The 12,525-nt window shown below is 48.9% G+C and overlaps 5 protein-coding genes across 5 annotated transcripts; 3 read left to right on the forward strand and 2 right to left on the reverse strand.

Annotated features, from left to right (window-relative positions):
* The first annotated feature begins 2,218 nt into the window (after nt 1–2,218).
* Nucleotides 2,219–5,100, forward strand: znfA (putative C2H2 finger domain protein). Its single transcript, XM_032078558.1, has 4 exons — nt 2,219–2,221; nt 2,299–3,079; nt 3,186–4,280; nt 4,350–5,100. Exons 2-4 carry the CDS (start codon nt 2,610–2,612, stop codon nt 4,873–4,875), a joined length of 2,091 nt encoding a protein of 696 aa, XP_031936457.1. The 5' UTR covers nt 2,219–2,221; nt 2,299–2,609; the 3' UTR covers nt 4,876–5,100.
* Nucleotides 5,101–5,602: 502 nt separating this feature from the next.
* Nucleotides 5,603–8,118, reverse strand: BDV37DRAFT_261609 (nucleoporin NDC1). Its single transcript, XM_032083341.1, has 3 exons — nt 7,838–8,118; nt 7,475–7,742; nt 5,603–7,416 (listed from the first exon to the last, which is right to left on the reverse strand). Exons 1-3 carry the CDS (start codon nt 7,968–7,970, stop codon nt 5,859–5,861), a joined length of 1,959 nt encoding a protein of 652 aa, XP_031936458.1. The 5' UTR covers nt 7,971–8,118; the 3' UTR covers nt 5,603–5,858.
* A 252-nt stretch (nt 8,119–8,370) lies between these two features.
* On the forward strand, nt 8,371–9,241 carry BDV37DRAFT_275542 (SNAP receptor PEP12; the record flags this gene model as incomplete). Its single annotated transcript, XM_032085413.1, has 2 exons — nt 8,371–8,667; nt 8,723–9,241. 2 exons carry the CDS (start codon nt 8,371–8,373, stop codon nt 9,239–9,241), a joined length of 816 nt encoding a protein of 271 aa, XP_031936459.1.
* Nucleotides 9,242–9,580: 339 nt separating this feature from the next.
* On the reverse strand, nt 9,581–10,450 carry BDV37DRAFT_287882 (cytochrome c1 heme lyase CYT2; the record flags this gene model as incomplete). Its single annotated transcript, XM_032088172.1, has 1 exon — nt 9,581–10,450. One exon carries the CDS (start codon nt 10,448–10,450, stop codon nt 9,581–9,583), a length of 870 nt encoding a protein of 289 aa, XP_031936460.1.
* A 497-nt stretch (nt 10,451–10,947) lies between these two features.
* On the forward strand, nt 10,948–12,525 carry mvd1 (diphosphomevalonate decarboxylase MVD1). The gene is made up of 2 exons (XM_032078569.1): nt 10,948–11,123; nt 11,194–12,525. Exons 1-2 carry the CDS (start codon nt 11,053–11,055, stop codon nt 12,335–12,337), a joined length of 1,215 nt encoding a protein of 404 aa, XP_031936461.1. The 5' UTR covers nt 10,948–11,052; the 3' UTR covers nt 12,338–12,525.

Consider the following 12,525-nt stretch of genomic DNA (forward strand, 5'->3'; position numbering starts at 1 on the left):
ATTAAAAAATTTTAAACATTCCTCCAGCCCACGGTAATCAAAATTAATCAATCATTTCCTGACTCACTTCAAAGCCATGGGGGTTATTATTGGAACGACGTGCTGTTGTATGCCTCATGACGGGGTGAACATGGGCCAAAGAATGATATCAAAGGGCCTGACTTAGAGTTCTGCTAAGACAGACCTTAAAAAGTAAACATATGATCAACTTTGCGTTTCCTTCTTGGCCATGGCTGATGACGGTTTACTATCTTGAAAAAAAAAAAAGACAACTACAAACCCCCTTCTTCCTTGCTCCTCTCCCCCTTTTTCTCTCTCTCCCAGACAGGCAAACATGAGACAGTTTGCCTTGAGGGGACATCCTCGCTGTATTGTCTTGTGATAGTCTCGTCTCAAGGCTCTGAAGTACCAGTTAAACTTTCATGGCAGGAACAATCAATAAGATGCCTTACTGAAAGGGGAAAGTAACTACAGTCCCAGTGACATATTGAGTGATATTAAATATGATTTAGTAGTTCTTGGTCGATCCCATTAAACGTGGCCATCCACCAGCCCTGCCATCCCGCGCGTATTTTGAAACGATGTGGTTCTTGAGTCCAGCCATGAGGTTAATCTTTTTGTTCCAGGGCCGAGGACAAGTACCATACGAAGTAACCTTGCCATAAACCCGGATTCTCTATGGAAGTATTCATATCTTCCTTACATTTCTTACGGTTTTACCTTGCTGAGTACTGCCTCGGTGCTCATACGTGGTATTTTGGAGTATTTTTTACAATTTGTGGTACTGCAACAGTCTGACAAGCGACCCAAAAGTTTAACCAGCAAAGCAAATGCAAGGTGTTCCCTAAGGGGGGAGGAACGAATTTCGTGGTTTTCTTATTCTATCTTATTGGGTTTCTCTTTCCCCCCTCAAAGAAAAAAAAAGAATTCAGAATTCAAGAGAATTATACTCACGGGTCCCCTGGCTAGCCTTAAGACCATTCTTGCGCCTCGGGTCTTTTCCTTTCCAACTGTGTAAGTATATTTCCTTTTACAATATTCCCCCCTGGTTTATTACCGCAGTCATATCGAAGAAAAATGACACCATCTAGTTGGTCAGTCTAACTTCTTCGGGGCCCACTATGACCAAACTGCAGTAAAAGCGGAGACACAAATACCAACGTTTTGTATCATTGTGAATAATGGAAGTTTGGGTATTATTATCTAGGTTTCTAGGTCTTGTCCTTCTAATCTCTGCCTTCCATACATACGATCTTTTTTCTTTTTCCCTTATGAAGTTTTATTACGACGACTACCCCGTATTTCTTCTATTCATTGGCGCGAGATTTTGAAATTCGTCCATGCTCACATAGCTGACAAAGAAATCTAAAAAAAAAAAAAAAAAAAAAAAAAAAAAAAAAAAAAAAAAAAAAAAAAAAAAAAAAGAGAAAAAAAAAAAAAAAAATAAAAGATAAAAAAAGAGAAACCGTCCTAGTGAGACGGTCCGGAAGTTCAAGAGGCAAAATCCATCTTGAAATTACAGACGTTTTTTTCCCGCCCAAAAAGCCTTGTAGGGACCAATAAGACGGTGGTTAGCACCACCATCCTGTTCCAACTTTCTTACCTGTCCACCCAGACCAGGCCTTCTGCCTCACCTTATACAACTTGACTTAACCTGAGGCACTTCCTTGTCTGCCTCAGGCCCGCCGTCGCCTTGACTGGTCCTTCTGTCGCTTGACTTTACCTTCACTTTCCCTCCCTTCCCTTCCTTGTTGGATTGTACAAAAACCAACACGTGCTCTGCGACCGTTTTTGTTCTCTTCTGAGATTCTCCATCCCCTCCAAATTTACCGTTCCGTGACCCGGATTCTAGAAGAGGGTTGATCGTGGGGAAACAACCGATTCCCTGCATCTTGTCTAACATTTACCCTCCCTTTTCCCTTTTCTCGAGGGCATACATTGCATAACCGCTTGTCCTCCGCTGCAACTTTCTCCCGAATATATCAGCGGCTACTTAAAAACACCCCAAACCCCCTCCGAACAAGTCTTCACTATGTCTTGTGGTCCTTGCGCCGTCCTCCCTCACTAAATTGCCGCTCTCCGGCGAATTGATGGCACACGACTGGTTTCGCAAACTGGTGCGCGACTGTTGCGGAAAGCCGCTGGAACAGTGAACGACTGATTTGGCCACCTGGAAATTAAATTAAATCCTGTCAAACGCAACTCAACGGACTCCAAGGAGGTGGGTTACTACCTACTCAGCCCTATCCTTGCTCTCGTCAAAAGTTCCCCGACCACTTACCAGCTACCGCTTAGCAGACCCTAACGACTATTGCCACCAAGTCCGCAGTCTTCCTACTGCAGAGTGACTCTTGCACTTCTTTTGCCTTCTCCAATTTTGTTAGCACTTCTGCAGCTTTTGCGCCAGCTCTAGAAGCAGGATCTTCTTGAGGCCTTGAGCGGGGCTGTGTATCATCTATTTAGTTATTGATCTTCCGCAAAATCGCATTCAGTTGACAGTGAACGTCGTGCCCCTTATATATCACCCACGATTTGGGTGAGGGTTTGCGTTTTGTTGTCTAACTCGTCTCTCCTTTCAATCTTGAATTGATGAGCAATTGGGTCGTACGATGGACTTGCCGCGAATCTCGCCACCCTCGATAAATGTACATGATTTCACTAGTGGTTCTTATCACAGCGCTACTGAACGATCCTCATATGCTATGCCTGGACAATCATACTCTTTGCCAGGGCCTATGCCAATTCCCGCCAGCTCAATGAACACATTTGCTCCGCCGCCACTTCCACCGCCGCCGCGCATCAGAGACCTAGAAGACGGTTACGATGCTGGCTGGGTGCATGCGAATTCTAAGGGTCCCAGTGCAAAGCTCGCCCCCATCAATCCGAATTCGAGTCTATTTGGGGGGCATCGCCGTTTAGAATCCGGGCCTCAATCCGATCGGATGGCGCTAGACGATTTGGATGGCAGACACAGCGGCTTGCCTCTATCAAGAAGTCCGGAGGCTCACATACGGATTGAGCCTCCACCACCAGCGGATGACGGGTTCCGAAATTCAATTCCTATAAACACCAGCCCTATGTAAGTACGCTTCCTGATTTTGCGCTTTCTTCAACCGCCATTCTTTCATTGGGTGTTTCACTATAACTCCTTCACCTGGGCTGGCATCACTAACGTCAAAGGATAGTTTGAAAGGCGAGCAGGACTTCTCTCGACGGAGCGTGAAGGACTCGTCTGATGCATATGACCAGCATCTTCTGTCTAAAATAGGGAAGCCGCTCTCTCCCCGACAGTCTCTGAGTATGGGTTCTGAGAATAGAGGCCCTCTATCAACACTTCCCTTACCTTCGAGAAATTATGGAAGCTTGCCCTCACCTGGTGGCTCTGATGGCTCTACGCTCGACGTGAGGTGGTCCATTGGTTCTCAGTCAGGTGGGATATCACCTGGGACTAAAGTGGGCTGGAGAGACTATATCGGTTGCCGGAGCCCAAGTGTTGAGAGCAGTGCGCCTTCTTCTGCGGTAGACTACGATAATCCCAACTATATCCGCCGTCGGGGAGGTGGAGCCACGCCGCAAAACGAAGACTCGCTCAGTCTCCCGAGTCGATCGAACCGGGGAAGCTATGATCAAGGTATATTCTCAGACATCGAAGGGGATTTCTCGACGGATGAATCATTACCACCCCGTTTATTTAATGTTCGTGAAGCAACACCGCCATACCTGGACACATCCAAGTCCGGCATGAAAAGACGAGCATCTTCTCCCCCAAGAGAACCAATTAGCGATGATAGGCACACAATACATGTAACGACAAGTAATGGTGATCTTTCGCAGCGAAGGACATCTGGCCATCCGTTCACGAATACGTTATCTGTCAGTAGCGCTTATGCCCAGAGCCATGGGAGTATCTCAGCTGCGTCATCTTTGAGCCTTCGAACCTCTGGGTCCTACTCGTCAGCAGCTCTTTCAAGCAGCGTTACAAGCGCGTCAGTGTATGAGCGGTCGCCCGGGGGGCTCTCTCCAAATTCCGACCTCGAATCATTCCACGACAAGTTTCATCTCAATCCTACCTCTCCTGGCGGAGTTTCAAACCAATCGGCAATGAGAGGTGTTCCGGGGCCTCCTACGCTAGAACCACCCAACTCAAATGTCGCAAGGAAGATGTCTTTGCAGACGAGTTTGAACGTACCAAAACAAGCAGGTCCCAAGATGGGTGGTTTGTTCATTTGCGACTGCTGTCCCAAGAAACCCAAGAAGTTTGACAGTCCCGAGGAACTTCGGTAAGTCTCAATCGAGTCAATTAATTTCAACGGTGACGGGACATTTTCTAACCTATAGCCCGTCAATAGCGCACATGAGATGGAGAAACAGTATTCTTGCTTATTTTGTAACAATCGGTTCAAAAACAAAAATGAAGCTGAGCGCCACCAAAACTCGCTTCACTTGCGGCGCCATTCTTGGTCATGCGCTGCCCTACCAGGATACCAGGCTGCGTTCCATCCTTCGTCTTCTCCTTCAAGCCAAACGAATACAGGCCCCTCACACGACACCTGTGGTTATTGTGGTGAAGAATTCCCTAATTTTCCTCAACCTGACTGGGACCGCAGGTTCGAGCATTTGACGACAGTGCATAAATTTGGGGAGTGCAATAACGCAAAGAAATTCTATCGCGCGGACCACTTTAGACAACACTTGAAGCACAGTCATGCTGGAACCAGTGGAAAGTGGACTAACATTCTGGAGAATGCCTGTATGAAAGAGGAAGCGCCTCCTGAACCCAGAAACGCCACTAGCAACGGCGGACCAGGCCCTGCGATGGGAACAACTGCGACACTTACGTCAAATAAGATAAACGAGGTCCTCAGTGGCTGCTGACAACCATTGCGCCGCTGCTTACTACTGGACCAGGATTTCTGTGGAGTTACAATGCTCTGACGCGCTGTAGACGACTGCGAATTTATGTTTCCAGGGCACGTCGATGCTTTCTTCTTTGCCTTTATCTTACTTTTCTAAGGTTAAAATACCCACTTTTCCTCGTCAGGATCACATTTTACCGAATCCTGCCCGTTTACTGCTACTCAGAGTAGGCGGGGTGCAATTTCTTCTAGTGCATCTTTTTTCATGCATCATATGCACTCAGCTTCTGCATTCAACAAAAACTTTTCATCTGGGACAAATAGGTCATGGTACAGGGCGGGATTATGGTTGATTTATAAAGCATCGGAGGGCAATCTAGCATGGAAAGGGAGAACTGTCATCATGATGTGGCATGATATACTTGCTTTTCCTTCATACTATCGTTTTCATTCAGCCAACTTTTGGCGATGGCGGGACATGGAGTCTTGGAGAAATTGACTTGGGAGGTTGTGTCTGGGTCTTTTATTGCACATGGGTTGTTTTCTTTCTTCATCTCTGCTTCTCTTCATCCCTTTTTTGCCTCCTCTTCTCACCTGTTTATGGTCGTTATGATGTGGCACTTGTGGACTTTGTACCGGGTGCTTGGTACCTGTGTAAATAGAAATCTGTATATGGCTAAAAGAAAAAGGATATACAAAAACTCGACATACTACAATAGAGCGACGGTCTGAGCAGGCAATGAATAGCCAATAATAAACCAAAAAAAAAAGTCAAACCCATTGAATTTAATGCATCGCAACGCCAGAACAATGCATGGGAACTAATCTAAGTCGTAACTTTTTTCCACCGCACAAAGTAGAACCAGAACATACAACGACCAAAAGCCAATGTTCATTAATACAATGGGCGAAGTATAAATACACCGACCGTTTACACCGGGTAATTTCATAAAGCTAACCAGAATCCATCCCCGGTAGACTCTCATGACGCCTGTTCGAAGTTTAGAGTCCTTCCTCTTTTAACCCGGCTGCTTCCTTTGCCAGTCGTAGGTCCTTGCCTACGAGTCCGATGTCTTTGAGATAGAGGTTGAATGCAGATAGAAGGTCCTTGAGGGAGCTCTTGAGGGTGTCGAGTACGAGATCCACGTCTGGGACTCGACGGGCCTCTGCTTGTGCTTCGGGTTTACTTGATGGTGGGAAGTTGACGTCTGTCCAGTGGGCGTCGAGACCGCCGTGGATAAAGGGCTCCAGGGTCATGATGGTGTTCGTGAAGAGGCGTACGACGTCGGGCACATCGGTTTGGACTTTGCCGTATTGGTCCTCCTGCAGACTTGCAATGAGGAGGCGGGTGAGCGACTTGATGGCGTCGACAATGGGACATAAGTTTGCGTGTGGCGCGCCCAGGACAATACCTGACAGGCGGCGGTCGTACGTTTGTCGGAAGAGGAGGCCTACTGGAGAGCGGAGGAGTTGTGCGATGAATGGGTTAAGGTTTTCTGGCTTGCAGGTTGAAGGACCTGTGAGCATTTTGAGTTCTTGGGATGAAGCAAGAAGTTTCTGCTTGCGCTCAGGGCTCAATAGGGCAGTGGATGCACGGTCGAAAACATCGCGGGCTTTGGCTCGGGCAGTAGGGGTCCAATCTGCCGATTGTCCATAAGACTTGGCTGTTGCGCTGAAGGCTTCCCCGATCTTTTCCTGCCGCGAGCTTGCTTTGGGGGAGGGAGCGAATACGTTGTCCGCTTTGAGAGGGTCTGTTAACCGTGGTAGAGTGCGGAGAACCGGTTCGGTCGGTTCAGCTTGTGCGGGCTTGGGACCCGATTGCGGGTTCTTCTGTTCATCGATGCGAGTAGAAATGCCCTTGATAACCTCGGTGGCAGATTTCAGGATCTGCGACCACGCTGGACCACCGTCACGATCAATATCATTGAAGATCGCCTTTCGTCGGTCAGGAAATCTTTGACTGATGAAGCATAGCTCCCAGAATGCGAAAGATTGAACAGTCTCCTTCTTTGCTGTCAGCCCCGTCAATAAACTGCCATTAGGGTCTTTCGCCTCAGCCGTCAACGGCTGACCACGCTTGAGTGGCTCCTTGCTAAGGAACGCGGAAAAGAAAAGATTGGCGGTTTGCCAACAAAGAACCAGGAGGCTTCCGGAGAACACCGTGCGTAGCAGCAAGCCAGGGCCAATTGGGCCAATAAGGCCTGGAGGAGCCGCAGCAGACCGAGGGAAGTCCCAGAACAATTTCGCCCAGTACATGGTGAAGCTCCAGGCCGGGCTTCTTAGGAAGAAGGTATACACCACAGGACAGACTGCGGCGACCACAGCACTTCTTGTGAAGCCGTCTTTGATAAGCCCAGGCAATGCAATTTGTATGCGCTTAGACACCGGCTCCACTGGATGGGTTCTCTGATCAGCATTCCCGGCAGCCCGTTTAGCAACGGGAATAGGTACACGGTCGAAATCGTAATACAGGTGGACAACAGATTGCACAATTGCGAGTAATAGATGGCAAGTGTAGAGGTAGATCGGCCTTTCGTTTAAGCTTGCGCGCTCGTGGGGTCTATTTTTCTTTTAGCTCACGAGGCGCCTTAGTTTGAATACTGCGGGGGTTAACATACCGGCCTCTATTAACCCACTCCAAGTGTGCTCCACTAGGAGATGACCATTTATAGATCTCGCTAAACCACCATGCCGAGAAGATATACCATCCAAAGGTTTGGACGACATCGAGTGGGAAAATGTACTTAAGAGTGCCCAGGGGAGAGGCTGTCGTTCGCGAGCCAATGTGTATCTGTCCAACGCGCAATACGAAAACGACGAGACTGCAGATAAAGAGCAAGACAGTACGAATTCCACACGCTCCAATTGGGAACCAAGCCCATAAAACTGGCGGAAAGTAACGTTGTTAATTACCAATTCGTTCAAATGCAGCATTTCCAAGAATCGGCCACTTGTAGTAAGAAAAGGGTCCTGCTACTTACAGGAGGATTTATCTCCAATCAAGAACGCGATTAAGTAGCAGACAAGTAGCGCTAAAGCAGAAGCATGAACGAAGCGTCGGTGCAGCGCTGAGGTCAAGATGCGCCGATATGGGCGCGGCCGGATAGCAGCCATGATGCTAGTTCAATTGGGGGGGCTCCAAGATCTCTGAGGTAGAGAAGGAATGGAATTTCACAGCATGATCAGAACTGCTGCGCAGTATTATTCCTATCTGCCCGGGCTAGGAGACCAGGCGGCAATTCGACGTATGAGCTGAACGGGCAACCGAAATTCCGAACAGTGACGGCAGCATGCGACGATAAATTGAAGCTTTTTGAGAAAAGCATCAAAACACACACTAGCCACAACCCGTCGGTCAGGTGATGGACCCACCAGCCACGCATCATGTGGTTGCAGCCTGGAAATCCCGGCAGAAACGCAGGTGACCGCCCGGCGATCCGCATGTTGACGTTCCATCCGGCGGCCATCCTCCAACACTATTCCATTCATCATCATCTGCATCCCATCGCCCACCATGTCTTTCGACCGTCTTAGCTCTCTAGAATCACAGCCTACTACTTTACGTCGCTCCGATGATCCACAATATCGAGATGACCCCGAATTCTACCAACTCACCGAGAGTCTTTCAAATCAGCTATTCAACCTAACCTCCAACATCACCCGGCTATCGGACCAAATCGCACTTCTAGGGACAAGGCGAGACACGGAACGAGTCCGCGAAAGAGTTCACAATCTTCTGGAGCAGACTCGCACAGGGTTCAAGGGAGTAGGAGAAGGTATCAAGAAGGTGCAAGCATGGGAGGATGTTAATGTATGCGAATACAGCTCAGGCTCTATGTGATGCGCTACTGACAATCATTCGATAGCCTTCTCAAAAATGGACACAGCAAAAGCTATCTTCAGAGTTTAAGGCTACTCTGGAGGAGTTCCAAACTGTCCAACGCCGGGCTTTGGAGAAGCAGCGCGCATCCGCCGTCGCTGCCCGCACGGCCGTGGAAGAAGGTGAACAACCAGCGGTTGAAGGAGCTACGCAAGAACAACAACAGCTACTTCAGGAACACCCTCGACTTGCGAACCAAGATGAGGTGGATTTCCAGGAATCTCTAATCATTGAACGCGAAGCAGAGATTCGCAATATCGAGCAAAGTGTTGGCGAACTCAATGAGTTGTTCCGCGATGTCGCCCACATCGTGCACGAGCAAGGAGGCCAGCTCGATATAATTAGCGAGAATGTTGAGAATGTTACACACGACACCCGGGGAGCTAATGTTGAGCTCCGCAGTGCCAGCAGACATCAAAAGAATGCCCGCAACAAGGCTTGCTGTCTGCTTGTCATCCTTGCCGTGATCCTAACTATCATTGTGCTGGCGGCTGTTATTGGATGAGTTGTTTCAGTTACGCTCTAATGTTTCCACTTATCATTCCTAGTTTGCTTGTACTGTTCATTATGGCGACTTTTGTTCATGATATCCTCTTATATGCAGTTCTATGTATTGTTACGAACTATCTTTTTTTTCTCTCGTGACTCGACTTATGACCAGCAGGCGCATGCGGAGTGAGGGAAGTGTATCTCATTTCGTCCTTCTATCCTGATTTATTCCTTCTAGAGTATCATACATAGCTTGTGTGTTATACAAAGATTATACATCAAAGACCATCGCCCAATATGCAACCAAACTCCAAATCACCCTTATGTGCATCGCGAACGTAAATGGTGGGTCACTTTACAAGCCTGTGAAGCGGCTGAATCTCATCCTGCAGCCTTCAAAAGTGTTCAACTTCGGCCGTACGTCCAAGTAGAAGCTCAATTTGCCGGGTCCGGCATTAGCAGCCAAGCCGGCCGGTCCACCGTTGGCTCCAGACGTCTTTCCTTGATAGAAATCAATGACGTACTCGACCCTCTCACCACCGCATCTCTCTACAACCCAGTCATGGCGATCGAACGGTAGTTGGTAGCCCATTAGGTTGTTGATACGAGCACGAGGACTGAGGAACTGGGGGTCAACGCCCAGTCCGCGGAATGAATATAGCTTCGGGCCTCCACATTTCTTGCTGCCAGGATCAGAGCGAGGTGCTTGCTTCTCCCATTCTAGGATCTGTTGCCAGGCACGCTCGTTGACGGCATTATGAATTGGGATAATGGATGCCACGGAAGTTGCTAGTTCAGTGGGCGAAGTGCTAGAAGTCGGTGTGTTGCCTTTACGCATCAATGCTTCGAAGAATTGGCGCTCAGAAGGGTAAATCCAATTCCCGCTCGTCTCATCATGGCCTGTTTCAGATTCCGCATTTGAGGGCGTGCCGTGCGATACAAGTGTAGCATATGGGGATGGAGCTTCCGCGGCAGCCTGGGGAGACGGTTGTTTCGAGTCTTGGTCGAAAGCTCTGGGGATACTGCTCACTTCGCGGTCGCTCGACAGTGGTCGTTGTAATTTTGCTTTTGGCTCTCCGTCTTCTGTAGGTAAAGGATGAGGAGGACCGCCTGAGGCCTTGTGTTGCTGTAGCCAAATCTCACGGGTCTTGTGATCCACTGGACATGTTGCAGCTGGTGCTGACTCGGCGGCAGGCGCTGCCTGAGTACTCGTGCCAGATCCCATTATCGGATGTTTTCTAATTTTCTGGAATTGATTGACAGGGTGGACGAGAAATGCCGATGACAAATCGGGGTTTTTGATTACTATGGAAGAAGATTTACTTGCGGAAGGCGGAGAGAGAAATTCTGGCATAGTCACCGCCTTCCAGTGGAATTGAATTTGCTCCACATTTCTTCTCTGTCGGGAAGGCGGTCTTTCCATCCGTCATATTGATCATAGCAAATAGAACATGGCACAACATCTGAGACTCAGTGATCCATTAGAACTTCTCATATTAATTACGGGGAGAACTGTCAGAAGTACCAATTAATCAGCGACAGGGTCAAACATATTCTTGCTACACAAGAAACATAGCTGAACTGGTCGTCGGACTGTTTGCGCCTAAGATATAGATACTGTATACTTCGATCGTGTACCGGGTCCCGCCTTACCCGAACGGGGATAGCGTGCTCGTGGAGAGCTGAGATAAATGATATTTCCCAACAGGGAAATCCGTTGCCCCTCAATTCTCCAGCGCTCTCCCTCGTCTTTAGCAACCTCTTTTTCTCCCGACGTGCCTCTTCTTCCTGTATTATCCGATAATTATTACCTACTATTCTAAAAGTATGGCTGCTTCACCTGACTTTACGGTCTTTCGGGCCACTACCACAGCCCCAGTCAACATTGCTGTTATCAAGTTTGTCGTCCATACCCCTGAGGATCACGATTGTCACTAAGCTACATTGATACTTACCATGACTTTGAAGATACTGGGGTAAAAGAGACGCCACTCTGAACCTACCTACGAACTCCTCCCTCTCCGTAACACTCTCGCAGCGTTCTCTGCGCACCCTCACCACGGCCTCATGCTCTGCCAATTATCCAGATGCTGACGAGCTCACCCTCAACGGCAAACCTCAGGACATCCAGTCCTCTAAGCGCACCCTTGCTTGCCTTTCGAATCTGCGCTCTCTCCGCCAGGAACTTGAAGCTGCTGACTCTTCTCTGCCGAAACTGTCTGCTCTCCCCCTGAGGATCGTCTCCGAGAATAACTTCCCCACCGCTGCTGGTCTCGCCAGTTCCGCTGCCGGTTTCGCAGCGCTCGTCCGTGCCGTCGCGGACCTTTACCAGCTTCCTCAGTCTCCTCGTGACCTCAGCCGCATCGCTCGCCAGGGATCTGGTTCCGCCTGTCGATCTCTGATGGGTGGATATGTGGCCTGGCGCGCCGGAACTCTTGTCGATGGTAGCGACAGCTTGGCTGAGGAGGTCGCTCCTGAATCACACTGGCCTGAGATGCGGGCTCTGATCCTGGTCGTCAGCGCTGAGAAGAAGGATGTCCCCAGCACTGAGGGTATGCAAACCACCGTCGCTACGTCCAATCTCTTCGCGACTCGCGCGGAATCTGTTGTACCTGAGCGGATGGCGGCTATTGAGACCGCCATTCAGAACCGGGATTTCCCTGCCTTCGCAGAGATCACTATGCGGGACTCCAATGGCTTCCACGCCACCTGTCTCGACTCCTGGCCTCCAATCTTCTACATGAACGATGTCTCCCGCGCCGCCGTTAGGCTCGTCCACGATATTAACCGTGCCGTCGGTCGTACTGTTTGTGCTTACACTTTTGATGCTGGTCCGAATGCCGTCATCTACTACCTTGAGAAAGATTCTGAACTCGTCGCCGGTACCGTCAAGGCTATCCTGGGCGCCAGCAGCGAGGGCTGGGAGGGTCCCTTCTACGAGCCCCTCAAGAACCTCACCGCTCCGGGTGTGGCATTGGATAAAGTGGACTCTAGGGCTGTCGATGTGATCAGGGATGGTGTCAGCCGTGTGATCTTGACCGGCGTCGGTGAGGGTCCCGTCAGTGTCAACGACCATCTTGTCAGTGAGACGGGTGATATTCTCTCCAACTAGAAAGAAGATATAAAACCCAGTTACTCTAGCGTTTTTGGGCAGAGTTATGAAACATATCTAATTTAAACATAATCTTAGCGGAATCTGCTTCACAGAAGATGTCCTGTTAAACTATACACGAATTATGTCGGAAGCAGAGTACATATCATAGGTCTACAATTAATAATCGCCATAGCTTTCCTTGATAA

This window comes from Aspergillus pseudonomiae (genome assembly GCF_009193645.1).
Source record: "Aspergillus pseudonomiae strain CBS 119388 unplaced genomic scaffold BDV37scaffold_103, whole genome shotgun sequence".
Taxonomy (NCBI): domain Eukaryota; kingdom Fungi; phylum Ascomycota; class Eurotiomycetes; order Eurotiales; family Aspergillaceae; genus Aspergillus; species Aspergillus pseudonomiae.